This window comes from Antedon mediterranea, chromosome 9, assembly GCF_964355755.1.
Source record: "Antedon mediterranea chromosome 9, ecAntMedi1.1, whole genome shotgun sequence".
Classification (NCBI taxonomy): domain Eukaryota; kingdom Metazoa; phylum Echinodermata; class Crinoidea; order Comatulida; family Antedonidae; genus Antedon; species Antedon mediterranea.
Window position 1 is genome coordinate 1,364,074 of NC_092678.1, and position 26,632 is coordinate 1,390,705.

The window sequence follows — 26,632 nt, forward strand, 5'->3', positions numbered from 1 at the left end:
CGCTACTTTTTAGTGATATGCAAATGCCCTGATGATAAAGGTTCGTTTATACTAAGGCCGATAACGATCGACCATAAATAGATATAATATATTTATCATTCTTACAGAAAACAAAAACCATATAGGATAACCATTGTACTGTGTTCGATAATACTTTAAAAAAATCCAATGAAATGACATCATCGACAACATTTTATATATTGATACAATAGATTCTTATTGATTATGACGTCAAATGATTGGACACCTTACGAATGCATGCAGTATAAATAGGATCCTATCTAAGATGAAAACTTTAAAAGTCTATTTTGTTTTCTGTATGGAAAATGTAATATATTGTTGATTATCCGTAGTAGACGGGCCTTAATTATTAAGGATGGCATTCGTCTATAGAATAAGGCCTAATGATTCAAATAATTTGCATAACTACATAACCTATGAATACTAATGAGGCAAAACTTTGATACACGCATATTTTAAGTGTGTGACTCGGTTGACAAACCTTTTTCAGAGCCCTGGGTGTTATCCTCTTGATTAGTTTTTAACCTAGAGGAACATCTACATAGTGTACTAATGTCAGACACATATCCCATGAATATAAAGTACGCGATTAAATCATGATAATAATGGCTTGAGAGACTTGATAAAGGTGTAACGCATTAAATAAAACTAAGTCTCGTCCCACAAAGAAAAATGTGAAATAGTACATTAGTATGCTGCTGCAGTACATAATATGGAATCTAGGCATAATACAATGTGGGATAACTGTTCCCTATACAGTTAACAATGGCTAGATTTTTCGCGCCGCTTCTTTAGGCAGTTATATTCAAGAGAACGGTAGCATTATGAACAGTTTCGTGCGTTATCTGTTTATTTTCTTCATTCATAAAACAAGAAATTCTTTGTAAATTGTAAACGTTTTTATTTATTTTAAAGAATGTAGATATATTTCTGATGATAAATTGTTAAATTTAATTAAACTGAATTATTAATTTTTACACTGATAATTAAAAAAAGTGACTCATGAAAGCAACGTTTTATGTAGACGACTTAAATAATACGAACTCGTTTTTTCCATCTACTATCTCGCGCATGAGATGATGATGATTTTAATAATGTCGCCCTCTATAATTTGGTAGACAGTCAAATAATAAAGATGGCATTGAGAAAAAGCAGACAATTAGTAAATAAGTCATATTTTAATGGCGTTTTTCGCCATTTAGATAACACTTGTTTTCATAAAAAGGTAAGTTTAAGATAGAAGTAGATTAGGTCTAACAAGTTTTTACCATGATTTACAATGATTGCACTTCTAAAGCTATTTATTCAAAGAATTTTGCTAGGCCTAGGCTACTACTAATTTTCGTCTCTCTATCATTATCTCACAATTCCTTCTGCGGCCTCGATAGATATTTACCGCGGGGCAGTAGTAGTAGTGGTGTGCGATCTATGGAAGGCTGGGCCTGCCTGCAATTTTTGTACTGAGACCGACCCTGTGACTACATTATAGGATTGGAGTATATCAGTATAGTATATCATTTTAACTGATCTTTTAAAAGATTAAGATCAAAACCTTAATTTTTAATTAAAATAAAATATTTTTTTTTTTAGGGTAACCTGCCTAAAATTACATCAGCACATTGTTTTCAAAGAAGATGTGCTTCGAGTGAGGTAAATTGTTTTTTTTTTTTGTATAAAGTACTTAATACTATTCCTATGTCCATTATAGGGCCTAACCTTAGTTTACTTAATTCACCACACCTAAAGTCTTTTCTTTTCCGAAATAAATTACAGTATTTGTGTAATGTATTAGTAAATACTGTTGCACTCTCTATACAAGATACCTTTAACATTTCAGATATTCCTTGTATTTATTAAAGAAATGATGTGGCTTTGCTTTTTAGTTTCTTCCACTTTTAAAATATTCTGTAACATAATCTATGTTTGTAAACCTGTTGATGTGAATGCAAGTTTAAAAACTGACATGCATGGACATTTTATTTCAATGTTCTTTGCTATCTAAATAATGCAATTGTTTTATCCTTTTCTCCCACTTTCCCCTTTTTGATTTGTGTACAATTACAGGAAGAAATTCATAAATCTCTGGTATGACTTATACATTTATTTATTTGTTATGCATGATCTTATGTTTACTAATTTCAGTGTTTTTGTTTAATTAATTAATTGTTTTAGTTGTTTGTGTTTTGTTTCATAATTGGTTTTAGTATAAAATTTGTGTTTGTAAAATGTTTTGTGTGTATGGTAAAAATCTGTAAAGTCCTCTTGAGTCAAAGAATTTAGGTGGAAAAATCTCACCTAGGTGAGGAAGCCCAGTACAACTACATTCAATCAATATTATTTCCAGAATATGCTTACAGCACTGCTACCTGCTTAGAGATAAGAAAAAACATCTTTCCGTTTTTGCCCAACTTATTGGTTAACTGTTCAACAACAAATGCACATAAGGTGTTGAACCTTGGGTACAAGACCGACCCCAATCTAGCTCCTGGCTACCCACAGTATCTTACATTTACTGGCCTACTAGGTCAGGTGTCAATGAAAATGCCTACTAGGTCAGGTGTCAATGAATCCGCCTACTAGGTCAGGTGTCAATGAATCCGCCTACTAGGTCAGGTGTCAATGAATCCGCCTACTAGGTCAGGTGTCAATGAATCCGCCTACTAGGTCAGGTGTCAATGAATCCGCCTACTAGGTCAGGTGTCAATGAATCCGCCTACTAGATCAGGTGTCAATGAATCCGCCTACTAGGTCAGGTGTCAATGAATCCACCTACTAGGTCAGGTGTCAATGAATCCGCCTACTAGGTCAGGTGTCAATGAATCCGCCTACTAGATCAGGTGTCAATGAATCCGCCTACTAGGTCAGGTGTCAATGAATCCGCCTACTAGGTCAGGTTCCAATGAATCGGCCTACTAGGTCAGGTGTCAATGAATCGGCCTACTAGGTCAGGTGTCAATGAATCGGCCTACTAGGTCAGGTGTCAATGAATCCGCCTACTAGATCAGGTGTCAAGATTCATATGGTCGTGAGAGCTTCGCCAACGTTGTGGAATTTTTTAGTGTCCTAATTTGAACTAAAGACGTTTCTTTTCCAAAATTGTTTTCATTTATCTAACATACTATTACTAGTTAGTATTTAATGTAATTCTTTAATTTATGTACAGTGCATTGTGCGACTGTATCATTGATATCAGACAGTATAACCAAAGTCATGTCTGTTATTACCTTAAAAAATTTACAAATATAGAGATGATCAAATTAGTAATAAAAATAAAAAATTACTTTGCTGCATATTATATTATAAAAGTAATATTTAGACATGATGATTAATATCTATTCTAACTCATTGTTAAAATATAATGCTATAGAATATCAAAACTAAACTTTTTTTTTTCAAATAACCATACAAAATTACTACTACTCCAGTTCCATCATTTGTTTAACCCTTAACCCATTCATTCTATTAATTTGATACAAAATACAGTACTTGCAGTAATTAGTAAATAATAAGTAAACTAAATTTATAATAAAGCATGTTTTCAAAATGTATGACTGAAAATAAGTCATACTGCTTTCAATTAAAAACATAATTTAAAAAAAGATTAAGTTTTATGTTGAGAAACTTTTCCTTTACATTTTGTTTTTTTGTGTGTATAGAGTTAGTTTTTACTGTATAGCCATGTGTCTATTTAAAGGCAACAGGTAAACTTAGTTTTTATTGTATAGCCATGTGTCTATTTAAAGGCAACAGGTAAACTTAGTAGATAATGCACGCAAGCTAATGTTTTTATATTTTAAAAAAATAATTAGGTTTAGACCGGCAGCCCAGAGACATTTGGTTAGATGAGCTAGGTACCAATATCTGACTATTTGAGTGTGTTGGGGGTCACTTGAAATGAATGAAAATGGGAGTCTGCCGGGTACCCCCTGCTGCGTCTAGACCGGGGGGACCCCGAAACGTGCTAAAAAATCGGCACAGGTTAGATGAGAGAGATACCACCTAATTTTACCACCATGGGATGCCCATTGGAATCCTTATAACAGTATCACAAACGACAGACTTTTTCTCTGCTGCAAAAGGCCCGCCAGACCCCCCCGAGGGAGGGCCTAAAATGGGGTTAGCATAGATGAGTGAGGTACCACTCAAAATCAATTCCATACGAACAAGTTGTGTTCATACAATACTAAATGGATAACAACAGACTAATTGTCTGCTGCACCGCAAGTGCCAGACACCCTAAAGTTAGACTAGAGGCCCCCCTTCCCCAACTAACCCAGCTTAGATATTGTAGATACCACAAGCAACCAATGTTATATGATTTAGCACATTGTAAGCAATACCAAATGACCTATTACAGACTATCTGAACACTGCCCTGGCCCTGGCAGACCCCTCTAAAGTTAGACTAGAGACCCTCTTTCCCCAACTAACCCAGCTTAGATATTGTAGATACCACCAGCAACCAATGTTATGATTTAGCACATTGTAAGCAATCACCAAATGACCTATTACAAACTATCTGTACACTGCCTTGGCCCTGGCAGACCCCTCTAAAGTTCGACTAGAGACTCCATTCCCCGAATTGTTGATACCACCAGCAACCAATGTTATAATTATGATTTAGCACATTGTAAGCAATACCAAATGACCTATAACAGACTATCTGTACACTGCCTTGGCACTGGCAGACCCCTCTAAAGTTCCCCCATTTACCCCAAGTATATAGCCTACCTTAGATATTGTAGATACCACCAGCAGCAAAAATATAACCACCCAAAACAACATGTTTAATTGAATAAAGTTTAACTTTAATCGAACTAACACAAAACAATTGAAAATATATCACATCAATGACGATAAAATGACCATTACCATTCTAAAGGGAAAAATAGTTTAAGAGTTTCAATTAAAACTTATATATTATAAGCCAAATATATATAACAAGTATGGATTCGGGTAAATTTAGCATTCCTTGCCTTTGGATGTCAAAGATACATCCGTCTGTAACTCTTGGACATATTTTAAGAGAAAGCTTAGTAATCAAATTCAGGATTGTAGTAACTTAATCTAAAGTGATTTGATTAATTAATAGTGGGTAATTTTAAATGCTGTATATTATTATAATCTTAATCCTGTATTCATATTTATATATATATATATATATATATATATATTTATAAATCCAAAGGCAAATTACTGAAAAAATGACAATGCTGTGGGTATCAGTGGCTGGATCTCAAAGGAGATACAAAAAAAAGCGAAAAGCTAAATCAAAACGATAAAGTAAACAGCCAGAAAAGTTAGCAGAGCTTTCGGGCAACACTAGCCCTTCATCAGTGCAAGTCTTATATAGATGCGTTGAGGCTGCAAACGTGCTCAATTGGAATCAAGAGCGAATATATATTTTTATAAAGTAGATGGAACACGGACGTCTATTACACGGTGTTTCACGTTAAACGATCTTCAGATAGACTGAACAATACCGTATCTCGATCGAAAAAAAATATTTAAAAAAAAAATTATAAATATATGTAATTTTTTTTATGTACTTTATTTATGTAGATATGTAGTACTGTATCTATTAAAAAAGGTATTTGAACAAAATTAGAGATCTCAATGAGATCCAAATTGACAATTGCCGCAAAATCCTCACTGAGTTTAACGTTGAAATTCACTCTAGAACTAAGAAGTTGAAAAGAGAACTTCCTGCATCCTAGTTTCAAAACAAACTCAGGATTATCGCCAATGACTGCCGTAAACAATCAACGGTAATGGCCCGAAGGGAACATCACAAATTTGGTCTACCTGCAGACTTGGTCATTTCAACACAAATGACTCTACCTTCGGATGACTTCAGGGTTTTTAGGAAACCCTGCAGAAGGTTCGTTGGGACATATAACAAGAATCAGAGCAACACCTCTGATTCAGTTTTTGAAATTAATTGTCGACCGAGGACTTAAATTCTGCCCAAAACCAAGGCAGGTCGGCGCACAACAACTATCTTTGGATATAGAGTCTTTTTCTAGAAGATTACGATTAAGTGAATATTTTGCTGATTCAGACAGCAGCACCACACAAAACGAAGGCAACGTTAACAAATTTAAACCAAAAAGTTCCTGGAATCCACCTAAAAATCGTTGTCCAGCTTTAGAAACATTTATCCAGGCTTTTGAGGAGGATGTACAAAACTACGTCCCGAGTCCAGATAAACGTGACAATCTCAAAACAAGAGAGGCAGGCCATTTCCAAATTGCGTCAGCGTAATGATATCATCATTAAACCCGCTGATAAAGGTTCTGCCACGGTTGCTATGGACATCAAATTTTATTAAAAGGAATCCTTAAGACAGCTTCATTATATATCGTAAACTCACAACGGAACCCACCCCGGAAATTGCGGATAAGGTGGCAAAATCTGTTTCTGTGATGGTAAAAAAAACACTCCATCGATCCTAAGATTTACAGTTACCAAATCCACATTGTAGCGTTGATTTTGTGGACACTATAGTGACCATAGAAAATGGTACTCTCAAAACTGACCTATTCCGTAAACCCACTCACTGATAAAAATATGTACCTGCTCCCTAGCAGTTGTCATCCCCAACATTGTACTAAAAACATACCGAACAGTAAAGCATTACCTATCAGACGTATCTGTTCTTCAGATTTAGATTTTCAGAATCGTACCGAAGAACTAACCGGACATCTCCGGAATAGAAATTACAAACCTATCACCCTAGGTTGCCTCCATTACGGGGCTGTTAATTTATTGAGGAACATATGCCCATTCTACAGTCCACAGAACGTCTCATGACTGTTTTTCCGGAACCACCCATTATTGCATTTCGTAGACCTCCCAACCTTTGTGATATATTAGTCAGATCCAAATGTAAGAGTGAAATTAACTCTCATGAAAATTTGGGCAGTCACCTTTGCGGCAAATCTTGCAAAACTTGTTCATTGGTTGATTCTACTGAAAAATTTAAGAGTAACCAAACTGGCCGCATTTTTCGGATAAGACAATCAATTAATTGTCTAACCAAAAACGTCATTTATCTCATATACTGTAATATTTGTGGCAAACAGTACGTCGGAGAAACAAAAAACACTCTCCGTATGAGAATGACACAACACAGATCAGCTATCAACACAGTAAAGCTTGTTCAACCAGTAGCCGAACATTTTAATTCAGCTGGTCACTCGATAACAAATTTCAGAGTTATTGCAATATTCCATGTGTCAAATGGAGCGACAAAACTCGCAAAGACAAGGAAAACCACTGGGAATTACAACTTAAAACCACAAAACCTTTTGTACTTAACATTAGAAACATACTCCCAGGTTGGTAAAATTATTCCATTGTCTACCAAAATTTAAGTTTCAATATTAACCACTATTTAAGCTGTTTTTAGTCGCGTGGACGCGACTCTATAGTTCACTATGTCGGTCGGTCGGTCTGTCTGTCGGTCCAGTATCACTATGCGTTTTAGCACGCGACTTATAGCTGTTGGCCTTGTTTAGTTTCATTCCAAAATTGTTTATACTGTATCTCTACTAAGCTACCTTCTTTGTTTTCTACTCTTATTCAGACTCCACCCTGTCTCCTTTTGTTGTATTTCTTTTATTCCTGTCCACCCAGGCAGCACTTGCCAGCTCTTATCCTTCACTTGCAATGATGAAGGGCTAGTGTTGCCCGAAAGCTCTGCTAACGTTTCTGGCTGTTTTACTTTATCCTTTTGATTTAGCTTTTCACTTTTTTTTTGTATCTCCATTGAGATTCAGCCACTGATACCCACAGCATTGTCATTTTTTCAGTTATTTGCCTTTGGATTTATATATATAAATGTATATAGAGGATTAAGATTATAATATACAGCATTTAAAATTACCAACTATTAATTAATCAAATCACTTTTGATTAAGTTACTACAATCCTGAATTTGATTAAGGTGATTACTAAGCTTTCTCTTAAAATAGGTTGCAAGAGTTACAGACGAATGTATCTTTGACATTCAAAGGCAAGGAATTCCAGATCCTCACAATTCTAGCAGGAATGCTAAATTTACTCGAATCCGTACTTGTTTATATTTGGCTTATATAAGTTTGAAGTGAAACTCTTAAACTATTTTTCCCTTTAAAATGGTAATGGTCATTTTATCGTCATTGATGTGATATATTTTCAATTGTTTTTTGTTAGTTCGATTAAAGTTAAACTTTATTCAATTAAATATGTTGTTTTGGGTGGTTTTTTTTTGCTGCTGGTGGTATCTACAATATCTAAGGTAGGCTATATACTTGGGGTAAATGGGGGAACTTTAGAGGGGTCTGCCAGTGCCAAGGCAGTGTACAGATAGTCTGTTATAGGTCATTTGGTATTGCTTACAATTTGCTAAATCATAATTATAACATTGGTTGCTGGTGGTATCTACAATATCTAAGCTAGGCCAGTTGGGGGAATGGAGTCTCTAGTCGAACTTTAGAGGGGTCTGCCAGGGCCAAGGCAGTGTACAGATAGTTTGTAATACGTCATTTGGTGATTGCTTACAATGTGCTAAATCATGTATCTACAATATCTAAGCTGGGCTAGTTGGGGAAAGAGGGGTCTCTAGTCTAACTTTAGAGGGGTCTGCCAGGGCCAGGGCAGTGTTCAGATAGTCTGTAATTATAGGTCATTTGGTATTGCTTACAATGTGCTAAATCATATAACATTGGTTGCTGGTGGTATCTACAATATCTAAGCTGGGTTAGTTGGGAAGGGGGGCCTCTAGTCTAACTTTAGGGTGTCTGGCACTTGCGGTGCAGCAGAAAATTAGTCTGTTGTTATCCATTTAGTATTGTATGAACACAACTTGTTCGTTTGGAATTGATTTTGAGTGGTAGGCTACCTCACTCATCTATGCTAACCCCATTTTAGGCCCTCCCTCGGGGGGGTCTGGCGGGCCTTTTGCAGCAGAGAAAAAGTCTGTCGTTTGTGATACTGTTATAAGGATGCCAATGGGCATCCCGTGGTGGTAAAATTAGGTGGTATCTCTCTCATCTAACCTGTGCCAATTTTTTAACACGTTTCGGGGTCCCCCCGGTCTAGACGCAGCAGGGAGTACCCGGCAGACTCCCATTTTCATTCACTTCAAGTGACCCCAACACACTCAAATCGTCAGATATTGGTACCTAGCTCATCTAACCAAATGTTTCTGGGCTGCCGGTCTAGTTGGAGAATGACCTTGTGACCTTGATGTTTATGGATCAGTGAAATCAGATGAAACAATGAAAATAAATTATAATTTTTGTGATAATTTAAATAAATTTTGTTATTTTTACAGCCGACGGCTGCAAAGTATGGAGGGAGGCACACAGTCACTCTAATTCCTGGTGACGGAATCGGACCAGAGCTTATGGTACATGTAAAAGATGTATTGAGGTGAGACAGAAATGCTACCATTAAAGAATGAATGATAACAAAAGTTTGTTTAAACAGAAGATGTTTTACCCTGGCTAAAATTGTTCGGAATATGTACTATCCATATATAGGTAAATTTGTTCTCATTGAGAGTTCAAACCTACACTTCTCATATTCCCAACCTGGTATTCATACTGCTAGATCAGTAGACTTTTGGTTGATGGCCAAGGTTAGAATTAAGCCTAAATAAGGCTAATGTTAGTTAACTCTGTAGGTTAGTTGTGAATGTATCTGAATTTGATGACGGGGGTGTGTTCCCACATCATAAGGTTGTGGTTGCGGACTAGTCCATTATGGTCCAGGAGTGTTCTTGGAACTTAAACTTTACGTATCTAAGCCCTCCATCTGGAGAGCACCGACTATTGTCGGTTTATCCAGGTAAGCGGCACTCATAGACTACTAACACTACTATTGGTTTGTGTATTATATTTATAAAATATTTCAAATACTGTAATCAAAAGTCATTTTGTGGTTGATCTAAACTGAATTTGTAGCTTATCACGCATAATTAGACTACCGGATGATACATCAAACAATAAAGAAAGTAGAAAGACAACCAGGAAGACCAAAAGATAATCCATCTTGCCCAAAACAGAAAAATATGGAACAAATTGTGGAAAGCGTAATGTCTGAATGATGGAAAAAGTGTCAAGAGTACATTACATATAAATTTGATATTAAAAAACCTCTTGTTATCTGTTAAAGGCATGCAGGTGCACCAATAGAGTCGACTTTGAGGAGCTGCTGCTGAGTGGTGAAAGAGAAGATGCAGAGTCTGTAGAGCAGGCAATCATAGCTGTGAAGAGAAATGGAGTCGCTCTCAAAGGCAACATCCACACTGATCTGGATAAACTACAGATCGGTGATAAGTCTGACAATGTTACTCTAAGGTAAAGACTATTCAATTAATAAAATAATTAATAATTTATGTATTATATCAAAATATTTTACTGGACATTGGAAGTGTTACAATAATTATGTATTGAATAATTTACATTGTGTATTGTAATCATGGCTGTCATATATAATGACTTCAATCTCATATTTAACTAGTATGAATTCCTTCCTGTATATTACATACCGTGTGTGTGGGAAACATCACCCACATTGTGCGGCTAACATTAAAACGCAGTGCGAGTGATACCACAACACCATCATTTCTTTTGGAACAATTTGGCTGGTTCATTCTTCTTAAATTTAATTTACTTAAATAATAATAATATAATGTTTTGTAAATTTCATTTCAGGAAAAATTTGGATTTATTCGCAAACATTGTTCACTGTAAAAGCTATCCTGGAATTAACACACGCCATAATGCTATTGATATTGTAATTATACGAGAGAACACAGAGGGAGAATACTCCAGTCTAGAACATGAGGTTAGTGCTTCTAAGAGTCATTACAAAATCTGTTTCTTAGAGTCATTACAAAATCTGTTTCTTTTAGAGTTTTAAGTATTGAACAGGTTAGGAATTATGTCAAAATCTACTGCAGTGATTGTTGGTTGTTTCAATGTAAAAAAGTTATGAGGCAATCCTTGCAATAAACAATACCTATGATTACCCCTAAAAAGCTTGCTAAATAATTGATAAAGAGTAAACAAATTATAGTAACTGCATAAAGCTCTGTCTACACTATCAAACTTTATGTGACAACAAAATATGATTTGCCCATATATGGACAGGATGATGTCGTACCACTACCATTTTTGGGTATATCACTACCATATTTGGGCGCTTTTTTTATCAAACTAGGTTGATAGTGTAAACAGAGCTTTAGAATCAATTGACATGTATTATTTATGTTTCTTTTTAGAATGTTTCGGGTGTTGTAGAAAGCTTAAAGATTATTACTCGTGCAAAATCAAGAAGAATAGCAGAATACGCTTTTGATTTTGCAAGAAAAAATGGTAGAAAGAAGGTGACTGCTGTACATAAAGCTAATATAATGTAAGTAAAGTAGCCCCCCGCCCCTTCTTTGGGTCACCTCTACTAATGGGACACCCCTATTCAACTCCTGGCCACGGGACACCCCTACTCATTTCTGTCCCGGGGACACATCTACTCAGAAGACACTCATACTCAAGGCTCACTCCTACTCAGGGGACACCCCTATTCAGGAGACACTCCTATTAAGGGACATTCTTACTCAGGGGATACCCCTTTATTCAGGAGGCACTCCTATTAAGGGACACTCCTATTCAGAGGAAACTCCTATTCAGGGGACACTCCTATTTAGGGGACATACCTATTCAGGGAACACTCCTATTCAGGGAACACTCCTATTCAGAGGACACTCCTATTCACGGAACACTCCTATTCACGGAACACTCCTATTCAGAGGACACTCCTATTCAGAGGACACTCCTATTAAGGGGACACCCCTATTCAAAGGACACTCCTATTAAGGGGACACCACTATTCAGAGGTTATATACCTTTAAACAAACGAGGGGCAATCTGTATAACGCTAAGGCTAACACTTTGTTGACTCTTGAAAGTTTTCTATTTTATATTTTCAGACAGATTAAAAAGATAAAACCAAAGAGAAGAGATTACAGATTGACTGTAATTGTTTCCTTTTTTTTCCACAGGAAATTAGGAGATGGATTGTTTTTACAAACATGTCGTGATGTTGCTGCCTTAAATACAGATATTGAATTTGAGGATATGATCGTAGACAACTGCTGTATGCAGGTAAATATACTCATATTGAATGGAACTTTGTTTCTCTTAGTATCATAGTCTTACTATTTCACAAAGTTGGTAAACAACAACAAACATCATTATACAAATAAAGAGTGTTAATTGTTCTATAACAAATGAAAATATTCTCCCCATACAACGAATGCAAAACATTTTATTGAAATAAAATATACCTGTTATTTTAAAGTTATTCAATTATAATGTTTCCAAATGCTGATTTTGATAATACGTTGTTTTAATATCACTTAACCTATAGGCCTTGCCTGACATCTCGTTGCTGAAATAATTGTCTTTCCTTTTTTGGCAGAATCTGTTAATACAAATTGGGGTCTAAGACCTGGTATTTTGGCTGAAAAGTTACAGTTATTTTATTGGTTTACCATTTCATGCGTTTGATCGAAGTGGGTGCATCACATAAAAATATGAAAATATCAATCTGCGCGCGATACATTGTTGTTATATTATAGTGGGTTGCTTAAATTACGAGAATCAACTTATTTTTCACATATTTAACCGTTTAATTAAAGACACAGGGCCTGTTTCTGCTGCATACAAAATAACCGGTTAAAATCGGTGTGAATAAATTAAAATCGGTGTGAATAAATTAACTCCATTTTCTTGGCAGCAGAAACAGGACACATTTGTGGTAACCGGTTAAAAGGCAGCGCAAAATAACCGGTTAAAAACACCAATTTAAATCGGTGTTAGAACGCCGTTTAACCGGTTATCGCTGAGCAATTCTTAGCTGCAACACGAAATAACGGTTATTTGATTGACAGTTGTGACCCCGGGTCAGATACCGTCGCATACGGTGCGTGTTTTCCTCGTGGTTTTGACAGTCGAACGAAGAAGTGAACATGTATGTGGATGAATGAAATCACAAGATATGTTATTCAGTTGTGGGGGGAGAGAAAGTACGGGGAAGGATGGCAGGCAATAGAAAAGAATCACAGATAATAAATAAGAGAATTTTTGCGAAAGTAAAAGAGGAATTTGGGGTGGAGTTCCGGGGACTACCCATGCTAAGCAATTTGAGGCGTTAGTACACGCTCGCGAAGGGTATGGATGGTCCTATATTAAAACCAAAACGGAAACAAAAGGGACTCAGAATGTTGCAAATACCTACCAAACGATAGTAGATAATGGTTAATTAATTATGAAAACCCAAATTTTATAGCAAAAATCATCCGAATTTATGTTATAAACGATGAATTTAGCAACAAAAACTTAATCCAAACGAGCGTATTTATGGCACGCCCTTAGTGCCTTTAATAGGAGAACAATGAACAATCTTAATTTGATCGTTTTATATAATTTTTTTAGAAAAACATCACATCGACCGAAAACAAAGGTTATGATAGCCTTTGATAATATATTAAATATGATTTTATTAAGCATAGAAATGTGTTATTATTTATGTTAGTACATAAATATACGAAACAATGTTTAATACTCATTATTCTATTAAAGGCACTATGTGCGTGCGATATTCTATGACTTGGATACTCTCGTTTGATATAAGTTTTTGTGGCTAAACTCGTCGTTTTTAACATAAATTCGGACGATTTTTGCTATAAAAGTTAGGGTTTCATAATTAATTAACAATTATCTACTCTCGTTTGGTAGGTATTGCAACATTATAATCGTTTTTGTTTCCGTTTGGTTTTTTGTAGGACCGCGCTCGCGAAAGACAACAGTCGTTCACGTGGGAAGGGCCGTATCATCATCGCCTTTGTTGAGGAATTTTAGGCTAGATAAAAATTATCCTAGGCGATCGGGCGCTGCACGACCCTCCCCATGTTATTGAAGGCGCCATGAGAATTAATTTTATTAGCGATCAGTAAGTAGGCTTTACAAAAAACAAAACTTGTAGACCTGTAGACAACATTTTATTATTTTAACATGTTTGAGATGTTCGGCGATATACACACGTGTGTATTGACGACGTCGATGTAAACAAACAGCCAACTTACTACTTCCGTCTGAGTGTATTGCATTTTGGGTAATGATGACGTTTTGCTCGACGACCACCCATAGATTTAACCGGTTATTTCGGAGCACAACTTGAGCAGAAACGCGGTCTTGTTATTGTTATCTATTTTAAAATAACCGGTTAAATTGCGTTATGCAGCAGAAACAGACCCACAAGAAATTATCGCAATATGTGCATATGGTATTTATTTAGTGTAGTGTGTGACCTTAAATTAGGTGGCTTTAAAGTTGAAATAGGAAACATAGAGTATCGACCCATGTTATTTAATTATTCTTGTATTCAACAGATGGTATCTAACCCTAACCAGTTTGATGTGATGGTGATGCCCAACCTGTATGGTAACATAGTCAGCAATATTGAGTATCGACCCATGTTAATTATTTATTCTTGTATTCAACAGATGGTATCTAACCCTAACCAGTTTGATGTGATGGTGATGCCCAACCTGTATGGTAACATAGTCAGCAACATTGGTGCTGGAATTGTAGGTGGTCCAGGGATCGTACCAGGACAGAATTTAGGCGATAACTATTCGGTTTTTGAAACAGTAAGTACTTTGTTTGAATTTCTTACAAAACATTTACAAAATTGTTTATCATACAGTAGGCCTAGTTTTAACACTGTTGTTGTGTTATGTTGCCTCATTTTTAGTTTTATTTTGTGTTAAACTGTAGGCCCTACATGCTTCTTTAGCTGGCCATGATAGCAATTACTGCAGTAACTATGTTTTGTTTACTCCGTAACCTTTTTATGCAATTATTTACCAATTTACACATTGGTTATTGCAATGACTGCCTCATAAACTTACATTAAAATAAAGTACAATCATATGTTAGTGCAGTGAGGAGAAAAATGTGGTTTAACCGCAGTACAGTCAACTCTCCCAATACCGGACTCTCTGAAAACCGGAAACTCTTCCGATACCAGACTTTTCTTAGGACCAAAATGTCCCAAATTCATTTTTACCGTTAGAAACACATTCCAAAAACCAGACATATTAAGCCAGCCCAAAAGTGTCCGGTATTTGGAGCTCCCATATTTAAATTGTATGTTCTCATTTACTCATGACAATTTTTAAAAATCTTAATTTCATCTAAATCAAGGCAACCCGTAATACAGGAAAGACTATAGCTGGAAAAAACATGGCCAACCCAACAGCAATGTTACTTGCCAGTTGTCAGATGTTAGACCACTTGAATCTTCACAAACATGCTACACTTATCAGAGAGTCAATTATGGAAACTCTCTCATACAAAGAGGTTAGTGTTAAGCTCTGTCTACACTATCAATCTTTATGTGACAAAAAAGTGTGATGTACTCATATATGGTAGTGATATGTTTAAAGATGTATTGTCCCTTGAAACACAAAAAAATAAAGGTCAAAATATTCTAAATTTAAATTGGCCATATGAAAGTAATATTAAAGTTATTCACTTTAAGTCGAAAATTCGAGCCAAAAACAACAGGTTTACGTAATTAACAGGTAAATAAATTTGATTACATTTCATCTGGAAAATCGTCGCGATCAAAAGTAAACAAAGATTTTAAACCACGAGTATGCATGATGCTAATTAGGATGGTTTACAACTCGTCACGGTTCAGAAGGTGTTCTCACACAGATCGCGAGGAAGTTTTATGATTATGCATACAGAGTAGCCAAACAAGCGCGTTGCATTATGAGATATGTTTTGATCAAAAACTTTGACTGAAAAAAACGTCTGTATTTCAGTTAAATGATTTTTTTTTTTCGACTAATTTTTGGTGAAAGTTAATAACTATTATGATACTTCAAAATGACCAACTTTTTTCGAAATCTTTTATTTTTTATTTTTTGGGAATTAGTCAAAGGGACAATACATCTTTAAATATGGTAGTGATATGACATTGTCATGTCCATATATGGGCACTTCACATTTTTTTGTCACATAAAGCAGAGCAGATTTTGAGTTTCTCCAACTGTAGTGTTCTTGTTAGTTAGTTGAATGTCAGGCTGCAAAACAATTAAATTATTACCTGTATTTTAATTATTTATTCAATAATGGAATTTGTGTTACTGCTATTTTTGGGGAGGTGGGTGGGGAGGGCCTTGGTGCAAAGGTTGAAAAATTGAGGAGCCTTACCCATGTGGACAAAATTAATTTTTTAAAAACGCTACTAAAAATTGCTTCCCAAACAAGGATTTAAGTGCAAAGCAAGTGAATATAGGAATGACAGATGACAGTTTTGATAACCCATTAGTGTTGTGATTGGTGCGCTTATACCCTTGTGCCCTTGCATGACAGTTTTGATAACCCATTAGTGTTGTGATTGGTGCGCTTATGCCCTTGCGCCCTTGCATGACAGTTTTGATAACCCATTAGTGTTGTGATTGGTGCGCTTATGCCCTTGTGCCCTTGCATGACAGTTTTGATAACCCATTAGTGTTGTGATTGGTGCGCTTATGCCCTTGCGCCCTTGCATGACAGTTTTGACAACCCATTAGTGTTGTGATTGGTGCGCTTATACCCTTGCGCCCTTGCATGACAGTTTTGATAACCCATTAGTGTTGTGATTGGTGCGCTTATACCCTTGTGCCCTTGCATGACAGTTTTGATAACCCATTAGTGTTGTGATTGGTGCGCTTATACCCTTGTGCCCTTGCATGACAGTTTTGATAACCCATTAGTGTTGTGATTGGTGCGCTTATGCCCTTGTGCCCTTGCATGACAGTTTTGATAACCCATTAGTGTTGTGATTGGTGCGCTTATACCCTTGTGCCCTTGCATGACAGTTTTGATAACCCATTAGTGTTGTGATTGGTGCGCTTATGCCCTTGCGCCCTTGCATGACAGTTTTGATAACCCATTAGTGTTGTGATTGGTGCGCTTATACCCTTGCGCCCTTGCATGACAGTTTTGATAACCCATTAGTGTTGTGATTGGTGCGCTTATGCCCTTGTGCCCTTGCATGACAGTTTTGATAACCCATTAGTGTTGTGATTGGTGCGCTTATGCCCTTGTGCCCTTGCATGACAGTTTTGATAACCCATTAGTGTTGTGATTGGTGCGCTTATGCCCTTGCGCCCTTGCATGACAGTTTTGATAACCCATTAGTGTTGTGATTGGTGCGCTTATGCCCTTGTGCCCTTGCATGACAGTTTTGATAACCCATTAGTGTTGTGATTGGTGCGCTTATGCCCTTGCGCCCTTGCATGACAGTTTTGATAACCCATTAGTGTTGTGATTGGTGCGCTTATACCCTTGTGCCCTTGAATGACAGTTTTGATAATCCATTAGTGTTGTGATTGGTGCGCTTATGCCCTTGTGCCCTTGCATGACAGTTTTGATAACCCATTAGTGTTGTGATTGGTGCGCTTATGCCCTTGTGCCCTTGCATGACAGTTTTGATAACCCATTAGTGTTGTGATTGGTGCGCTTATGCCCTTGTGCCCTTGCATGACAGTTTTGATAACCCATTAGTGTTGTGATTGGTGCGCTTATACCCTTGTGCCCTTGCATGACAGTTTTGATAACCCATTAGTGTTGTGATTGGTGCGCTTATGCCCTTGTGCCCTTGCATGACAGTTTTGATAACCCATTAGTGTTGTGATTGGTGCGCTTATGCCCTTGTGCCCTTGCATGACAGTTTTGATAACCCATTAGTGTTGTGATTGGTGCGCTTATACCCTTGTGCCCTTGCATGACAGTTTTGATAACCCATTAGTGTTGTGATTGGTGCGCTTATGCCCTTGTGCCCTTGCATGACAGTTTTGATAACCCATTAGTGTTGTGATTGGTGCGCTTATGCCCTTGTGCTTTTGCATGACAGTTTTGATAACCCATTAGTGTTGTGATTGGTGCGCTTATGCCCTTGTGCCCTTGCATGACAGTTTTGATAACCCATTAGTGTTGTGATTGGTGCGCTTATGCCCTTGTGCCCTTGCATGACAGTTTTGATAACCCATTAGTGTTGTGATTGGTGCGCTTATGCCCTTGTGCCCTTGCATGACAGTTTTGATAACCCATTAGTGTTGTGATTGGTGCGCTTATGCCCTTGTGCCCTTGCATGACAGTTTTGATAAACCATTAGTGTTGTGATTGGTGCGCTTATACCCTTGTGCCCTTGCATGACAGTTTTGATAACCCATTAGTGTTGTGATTGGTGCGCTTATGCCCTTGTGCCCTTGCATGACAGTTTTGATAACCCATTAGTGTTGTGATTGGTGCGCTTATGCCCTTGTGCCCTTGCCTGACAGTTTTGATAACCCATTAGTGTTGTGATTGGTGCGCTTATGCCCTTGCGCCCTTGCATGACAGTTTTGATAACCCATTAGTGTTGTGATTGGTGCGCTTATACCCTTGTGCCCTTGCATGACAGTTTTGATAACCCATTAGTGTTGTGATTGGTGCGCTTATACCCTTGCGCCCTTGCATTGCGTCCAATTGTGAACCAACCTTACTAGAGAATATTCCCAGTATCTATAACACGTAACGCAAACATTTACAATAAAACAGTAAAGAAGTTTATCATACTGTTTTTGCGTTACTTTTATTTTCTGGAAGAAAGTTAATGAACTATCATCATCAAAATGTCAAAGTTTTTTCTCAGGTTGTTTGAAATAATTAATCACGTTGTGTTAGAGTGCAAGCATTTATTTTATTACTTAATATTATTTATTCAAACATTGTTTTTAATAATTAATTTTTTGTGCATTAGATTTTTGAAATTTGAATTTTTAAATTGTTTTCTTTTAGAACCACACACCAGACCTTGGAGGACAGGCGACGACCAGAGAAGTTATACAAAGTATTATAGATGTTATAAGCCAGGCTAGCAAAGGAGCGCATGTTATCTAGCTACAATTTTAATAACTAAGTACAGTACAGTGAGTATTAAGAGTTACTACTATGAATAGTGTAAATGTAAAAATTATTCTACTGCAGGTACTTCAGTAACAGCATTTTGTTTACTTTTTAACCTGTTTATGCAATTATTTAGCAAGCGTTTATTTCTTTTCTGCCTTGTAAACTTGCATTGAAAGAAAAGTAAAATCATATATTATTGTATTTTTTTGCAAAATTGAAATAACTGCAGGAGCATAATTTTGACATGATCCATTTGGGAGCTAAGTTAGTCAGATGTTTTGGCCTCCTCTCACATAATTGTAGTGATTGCTCAATACATTGAGAACACTTTTGAAAAAATAGTTCTTGGTTAGGACTTGAACCAACCACCTCCAGATCCCTAGGCTTGTGTTTATACCTGTAGACTGCAAATCTTGCGCTGATAGCTAGGGTTAGATAGAGCAAAATAGCTATTCTTATTTAGAGTATTGTGTCTATACTGTAGTAATGCAAAGGACCATCATTAACTATTTCATTGCCAGATTAGTTCAGGTGGTCATTAGATAGAGGTTGCAATATCAAGGTAAGTGTACAGACATTTCTGATGTGTATAGAATATTTAAGTAAATTAACACGTTTGTTGTTTTGAAGTTTTCATTTTTAAATACAGTACAGCATGGGGTTCTCAACAGGCGGCCCTCGAGCCAAATGAGTGCATATGTATGGCCCCGCGAAAAGCTGAGAAGTACTGCCAAAAAAAATAATAAATTAGTGTTTAAAATAGTTTTTAATGTTCTTAAAAACCACAAGATTCAAAGGCTTCATCCATGGTCTCCTTAACTATGTTCTATACCTGGCCCGCAAAATTACTTGTAACTTACAATGTGACTCACGTTAGATAATTGTTGAGAACTCCCTGCTGTAGTCACTTACTCACTATCTTGAATAATTCATGTTCAAGAACTTGTTGAGCACATGCACAAAACACAGTTGATATTTTATTATAAATTAATTGGCACAATTTTATTTTTGTTCAATATTGTTATTGTTGAAAATTATAATTACTATATTTACAATATAATTATTGTCAGTTTTGAAGGAGTTACATACAGTGTAATCTTTATATCATGGAGAAAGAAGTATTTATTACATCATAAACATATTAAGTGGCACACACATTTTTTTTTAATGTATGTGAAAAAAAAAATATAATATTGATTACAAATAAAGTTTATGAATATCTAATCTAAGATTTTCTAGAAAAAAATAAAAAAACGTGGACATTGAGATCTAAATTTCAGATCTCAAGATCATTAACTTCCAAAGTTATTTATTTACGTTATTAATGTAACTTGTATAATAATTATGTCTATGTAATGTGTTTGAAAGCTTAAAAACATATATATATCCGAGTTTCGTAGATGAAATAAGTTAAAAGCTAAAAAATCTCAGATTCCAAGATCTAGAAAGCTGGGGAAGAATATAAACGCATATTGATAGAAAGTTTGCCATGCAAACCTTCAAACGATATAAGCGCACTAAAATCTAAACTCTGTGTATAAGCTGTTGTTGTTTGAAAACCTTTATAGAATAAATGTTTTTTGAGCATTATAGTAGAATTTAAGTGCAGGTATGCTTCAAGTTCAGCTTAAGCGATTAAAACTGTGAGAAAAATAAATATAGGACTTATTTTAAGTAATTTTTAAAATAGATTAATCTGAAAATAGCGATACATCTATCAACTGAAATTATTGAGGTCTGAGTTTGTGAGACAACCCAGCTAATTAAAAAACAAATCTGAATTATTTTGTAATTAAGTAGGTCACAAACATTATATAGGTCAACGTATATTTTAAATTGAATGTTCTTGTTCTACTACATGAGTTGAATGAGAAATATGTGTGGTTGCTAAAATACAGTGTAAAATGCTATTTATAATTAATAGTATTTAAAGCTCTGTCTACACTATCAAAATTTATCTGAGAAAAATGTAATGTGCCCATGGACATGATGATGTCATATCACTACCATATTTGGTCACATCACACTCTTTTTGTCAAACTAGTTTGATAGTGTAGACAGTGCTTTAGTCTAATAATGTGTGAGAAGAGATAATATATAAAAAACATTTTGTGAATCTTTGCAAGTTTTACATTTGTTTTGAATAATTTATAAATATATTCACTTATTTTTAAACTGAACGTTTCCTTATATTAAATTAATTATGCTTAAATATGAATAATTGACTAATGTTTATAAAATATTCATCGAATTTCAAATGGATGAGAATTAAATGAGATAGTATTTTAAAGTAATGACGTCATTTACAAGGCGTTAAGAGGAAAGTAACTCAAAGCAAAATAAAACAAAGGTTCTTTTGTATCTAACAATAATTTTTATGGAACAATTTAATTATTTTAAAATTATTTAAAATATCACCTCTTGTTCTGAAAGTCGTCGCGCGACCCAAGTAGATTTTACCTTAATGAGTATGCCATGTTTGAACAGTAGAGCCCCAGGTGGACTCCCCCGGACTCAAGAAAGTGTCCCCTTAATAGGGCTGCCGTAGACATAGACATCTAGTTTCGTTTCATGAGAAAGTTTCCTATTATTAGGGCTCCTGTAGACATATGTAGTTTCGTTTAATGAGAAAGTGTCCTATTAACAGGGCTGCCGTAGACATAGATATCTAGTTTCCTTTCATGAGAAAGTTTCCTATTATTAGGGCTCCTGTAGACATAATATGTAGTTTCGTTTAATGAGAAAGTTTCCTATTAACAGGGCTGCCGTAGACATAGATATCTAGTTTCCTTTCATGAGAAAGTTTCCTATTATTAGGGCTCTTGTAGACATATGTAGTTTCGTTTAATGAGAAAGTGTCCTATTAACAGGGCTGCCGTAGACATAGATATCTAGTTTCCTTTTATGAGAAAGTTTCCTATTATTAGGGCTCTTGTAGACATATGTAGTTTCGTTTAATGAGAAATTGTCCTATTAACAGGACTGCCGTAGACATAGATATCTAGTTTCGTTTCATGAGAAAGTTTCCTATTATTAGGGCTCCTGTAGACATATGTAGTTTCGTTTAATGACAAAGTGTCCTATTAACAGGGCTGCCGTAGACATAGATATCTAGTTTCGTTTGATGAGAAAGTGTCCTATTAATAGGATGTCCCCTGTATTTTTGTTTTTAGAATTTGGTTTTACTATGCTCCTAACCTGTCTTGGTAAAACTTCAAAATCAGGAAAAATCATAGAAATTTTGCTATAAATGGGCAAGGAAATTTAGTAAAATAAATTGCATGAAATGCATTTACCGATATCGTCAGCGAATACGTTTTCTTTGACCTATCCGCCCCGTGTGTTAAGATTCGAGGGCAGGGTAAATTATTCATTGTTTGCCTTTTAAGACGCGTGAAATATTTCCTAACTTCTTGAATAATATAAAATACTTGCAAACTAATTATACGCGGTCAAAAACCTTGTACATTGAATATATGATATAGACAAAATTACTCCCGCTCTTCTCTTGTATGAGTGGCGGATCCAGGATTTTGAAATAGTTAACCCAGGGCCTAAAAGAATCTTGAATCCGTCCCTTGACTTAGTGAATTTCACTCTTCCCTGATTGAATGTCCGCAGAATACGAATTGGCCATATTTTTAAAACCAGGCCTGCACTTTCTTTATTAAAATGGTGTTCCTTGAATAGAGGAGTGCCAATTGAGGGGTTCAATTGTACTACTGCTGTATTAAAATTGTCACAACGGTACCTTTAAAATCCTCTAAAATGTCCATGATTTATTTTCATGCACATACGTAAACTGTATATTACTCTACCTTTAAAATCCTCACAAACGCCTGCGTATTACTGTTCTAGATTGTTTTACAGTTTTCATTGAAGAAATTGATCTCGTCTACTTTTCATGAAAATGTTTTGGAGCAAAACACCTTTGTTAGTATTAATGTTCCATGAAATGTCAACTACTTACAGTATATTGCGAGTAATATTTCTTTATTCGCTTTTAATTTTCAAAAATGTATAACACAAGATCAAAGGTAATTTTTAAGTATGCCGAACATGCGATGCATTTTTGTGATAACGCTTACCTAGAAATTAAATTGGCCACAGCGATTATAAAAACACTTTTGGTATGAAAAAATGTATGTCAGATGTCATCATTAATAAGACAGACGCTGTCGGTGTATTGTTGCGATTATTAGGACAGTACTTTTTGGTGGGTTCATTTTCATTCATTTTATTTGATCAAAATCAATCTCAATAACAATAATACAAGAAAAAATACACAGAACAACAAGATTACAAGCAATACAGTCTATAAATGAGAGTTAAAATGAGTATAAAATCTCAAAATTAAACATTTTTCCCAAAAAATGGTATAAAATTTCAACAAACGTTTATACAATTATTTTAAAGATACCTGTGAATTAAACCTGTGTCCTTTAAACAAAAGTTTAAAGGACACTACGTCTTTCTTTTATCCATTGTATTTTCTCACCTCGTTTTACCCCTATTGTCTTCCGTCTTTCATCGCGGCTCGGTGGCCAAGTGGTAAGGCGTCTGTCTCGTAAACAGAAGATCATGGGTTCAAACCCCATTCGGGCCTATTTTTTATGGAGATTTTTAGTAACAAATTATCTATTTTAATGTTGTTTTATTCTGGAAGTTACCTTACTTTTGGATGATTTGTTCTGTCGATGTTTAAAATATTTTGTCGCGGCTCGGTGGCCAAGTGGTAAGGCGTCTGTCCCGTAAACAGAAGATAATGGGTTCAACCCCCATTCGGGCGTATATTTTATGGCGGTTTTTAGTGAAAAATTGTCTATTTTAATGTTGTTTTATCTTAGAACTTACCATAGGCCTATTTCTCGATGGTTTGTTTTCTATCGATGTTTAAAATACTTTATCGTGGCTCGGTGGCCAAGTGGTAAGGCGTCTGTCTCGTAAACAGAAGATCATGGGTTCAAACCCCATTCGGGCCAATTTTTTATGCTGTTAGTGTCAAATAAATTAAATATGTATTTTGATAATTGTTTGAATTTTTAATATTAGTGTTCTTCGTGGCGGCTCGGTGGCCAAGTAGTAATGCGTCTGTCTCGTAAACAGGAGTTCATGGGGTCAAACCCCATTCGGGTGTAATTTTTATGCAATTTGTTTTGAAAAATTACCTATTTTAATATTGGTTTATCTTGAAAGTTAAACTTATTTCCCGATGGTTTGATTTATCGATATTTAGGTAACTTCAGCACGGCTCGGTGGCCAAGTGGTAAGGCGTCTGTCTCGTAAACAGAAGATCATGGGTTCAAACCCCATTCGGGCCTAATTTTTATCCCGTTTAGTCAAATAAATTATGTATTTCGATAATATTGTTTAACTTATTAATATTTGCGTCCATTCCTGACGGCTCGGTGGCCAAGTGGTAAGGCGTCTGTCTCGTAAACAGAAGATCATGGGTTCAAACCCCATTCGGGCCTAATTTTTATGCCGTTTAGTCAAATAGATTATGTATTTCGATAATTGTTTAAATTATTAATATTTGTGTCCATTCCTGACGGCTCGGTGGCCAAGTGGTAAAGTGCCTGTCTCGTAAAGCGCCTGTCTCGTAAACAGAATCATGGATTCAAACCCCATTCGGACCTAATTTTTATGCCGTTTAGTCAAATAAATTATGTATTTCGATTGTTTAAATTATTAATATTTGTGTCCATTTCTGACGGCTCGGTGGCCAAGTGGTAAGGCGTCTGTCTCGTAAACAGAAGATCATGGGTTCAAACCCCATTCGGGCCTAATTTATGCATTTTTAATTTATTTAATTAATTTAATTGATTAATTACATTCATCTATTCTACTACTTTATATTAATTGGTTATTCTTCCAGCAGTTCAAGTTATTGCACTTTCCGATGTAAAACACGCCAATTAGTATTAACATTTCACTGCGTACAATTTACTTTACGAATTAACCATCTCCGATGAAAGAATTTTCCATGATTACTTTTCATGCAGGCATAAGAAAAGCGTAAATTTTTCACCCACAAATAACTTGCATTGGTCAATCGTAATAGTCAACTCGATGGTCAAATTGATTCAATATTCGAAAGTACTTCATTCTCGTTACGGTCTATCTGGTATTCATCCAGTCTGAGAAATCTGAATTGTCCAGAACCAGGCAAGATAATTTCACTCTTCCCTGCTATTAAACGTTTTCATTATTTGGGAATCGCATTATCGTAAATTCGTTTATTCATTACGGTACCCGTATATACGGTCGAGTATTATCGACATTGCGTGTCTGCTATTCCAACGGGATTACTTAAATTATATTAAATGTTTAGGCTTATTATCGTTAAAGATGATTCCTCCTGTCTGAGGAACATTATCTATTGTTTTTTAAATTATAATCAGCGTTCATTTGGAGGCATTTGTCTATTCTCAATTTAGATTGTAATAATCTCTGTTTTGTTTGTTAATGGTAGATTCCCCTTTTCCGCGTCAATGTTTATAATTTGTTTTGAAATAATAAAGACAGTAATTATATTTTTTAAATTATTATAATTACCTTAAAGAATTGAAGATATTTAATTTAATTTGCTTTGTTCCATCGTTGATTAAAGTCCTTCCCGCGGCTCGGTGGCCAAGTGGTAAGGCGTCTGTCTCGTAAACAGAAGATCATGGATTCAAACCCCATTCGGGCCTAATTTTTATGCAATTTTTTTTGACAAATTACCTATTTTAATATTGGTTTATCTTGAAAGTTAAACTTATTTCTCGATGGCTTGATCTAGCGATATTTGTGTAACTTCAGCACGGCTCGGTGACCAAGTGGTAAGGCGTCTGTCTCGTAAACAGAAGATCATGGGTTCAAACCCCATTCGGGCCTAATTTTTATGCAATTTGTTTTGACAAATTACCTGTTTTAATATATGGTTTTATCTTGAAAGTTAAACTTATTTCTCGATGGCTTGATCTATCGATATTTGAGTAACTTCAAGCACGGCTCGGTGGCCAAGTGGTAAGGCGTCTGTCTCGTAAACAGAAGATCATGGGTTCAAACAATTTTTATGCCGTTTAGTCAAATAAATTATGTATTTCGATAAATTATTTATATTTGTGTCCCTTTCTGACGGCTGGGTGGCCAAGTGGTAAGGCGTCTGTCTCGTAAACAGAAGATCATGGGTTCAAACCCCATTCGGGCCTAATTTTTATGCTGTTTTGTCAAATAAATGATGTAGTCCGATAATTGTTTAAATTATTAATAATTTTGTGTCCCTTCCCGACGGCTCGGTGGCCAAGTGGTAAGGCGTCTGTCTCGTAAACAGAAGATCATGGGTTCAAACCCCATTCTGGCCTAACTTTTGGCACTCTGATAAATGTTAGTATTGTTTTTTTGTGAAAGTTAAATTATTTCTCGGTGGTTGGATCTATCGACATTTGAGGTCTTACATTCCGGCTCGATGGCCAAGTGGTAAGGCGTCTGTCTCGTAAACAGAAGATCATGGGTTCAAACCCCAATCGGGCCTAACTTTTGGCACTCTGATAAATGTTAGTATTGTTTTTTTGTGAAAGTTAAATTATTCCTCGGTGGTTGGATCTATCAACATTTGAGGTCTTACAT

General features: G+C 35.8%; 2 protein-coding genes and 10 non-coding genes across 13 annotated transcripts in view; all 12 read left to right on the forward strand.

Moving 5' to 3' along the window:
- Nucleotides 1-1,148: 1,148 nt before the first annotated feature.
- LOC140058444 (isocitrate dehydrogenase [NAD] subunit gamma, mitochondrial-like) lies at nt 1,149-19,036 on the forward strand. Its single transcript, XM_072104052.1, is given in 12 exon segments — nt 1,149-1,246; nt 1,612-1,671; nt 2,086-2,106; nt 9,340-9,437; nt 10,182-10,197; nt 10,200-10,366; nt 10,724-10,856; nt 11,293-11,426; nt 12,070-12,172; nt 14,575-14,721; nt 15,278-15,433; nt 18,908-19,036. Coding segments are annotated over 12 exon segments (1,227 nt in total). The 5' UTR covers nt 1,149-1,156; the 3' UTR covers nt 19,010-19,036.
- Nucleotides 19,003-26,632, forward strand: part of LOC140058442 (transmembrane protein 26-like) — a 31,522-nt gene continuing 23,892 nt past the window's right edge. The window contains exon 1 of one of the 2 annotated variants that reach the window (XM_072104050.1): nt 19,003-19,038. The gene's annotated coding sequence lies outside the window, so the exon portion shown is untranslated. Of the gene's footprint in view, nt 19,039-19,539; nt 19,581-26,632 lie in introns of those variants that run through there. The other variant, XM_072104049.1, reaches the window with a different exon arrangement.
- On the forward strand, nt 23,553-23,624 carry Trnat-cgu (transfer RNA threonine (anticodon CGU)). Its single transcript has one exon. It is a non-coding gene; the product is annotated as a tRNA-Thr (tRNA).
- Nucleotides 23,929-24,000, forward strand: Trnat-cgu (transfer RNA threonine (anticodon CGU)). The gene has a single exon. It is a non-coding gene; the product is annotated as a tRNA-Thr (tRNA).
- Nucleotides 24,268-24,339, forward strand: Trnat-cgu (transfer RNA threonine (anticodon CGU)). The gene has a single exon. It is a non-coding gene; the product is annotated as a tRNA-Thr (tRNA).
- Trnat-cgu (transfer RNA threonine (anticodon CGU)) lies at nt 24,421-24,492 on the forward strand. Its single transcript has one exon. It is a non-coding gene; the product is annotated as a tRNA-Thr (tRNA).
- Nucleotides 24,734-24,805, forward strand: Trnat-cgu (transfer RNA threonine (anticodon CGU)). The gene has a single exon. It is a non-coding gene; the product is annotated as a tRNA-Thr (tRNA).
- On the forward strand, nt 25,642-25,713 carry Trnat-cgu (transfer RNA threonine (anticodon CGU)). Its single transcript has one exon. It is a non-coding gene; the product is annotated as a tRNA-Thr (tRNA).
- Trnat-cgu (transfer RNA threonine (anticodon CGU)) lies at nt 25,826-25,897 on the forward strand. Its single transcript has one exon. It is a non-coding gene; the product is annotated as a tRNA-Thr (tRNA).
- On the forward strand, nt 26,143-26,214 carry Trnat-cgu (transfer RNA threonine (anticodon CGU)). Its single transcript has one exon. It is a non-coding gene; the product is annotated as a tRNA-Thr (tRNA).
- On the forward strand, nt 26,296-26,367 carry Trnat-cgu (transfer RNA threonine (anticodon CGU)). Its single transcript has one exon. It is a non-coding gene; the product is annotated as a tRNA-Thr (tRNA).
- Trnat-cgu (transfer RNA threonine (anticodon CGU)) lies at nt 26,466-26,537 on the forward strand. Its single transcript has one exon. It is a non-coding gene; the product is annotated as a tRNA-Thr (tRNA).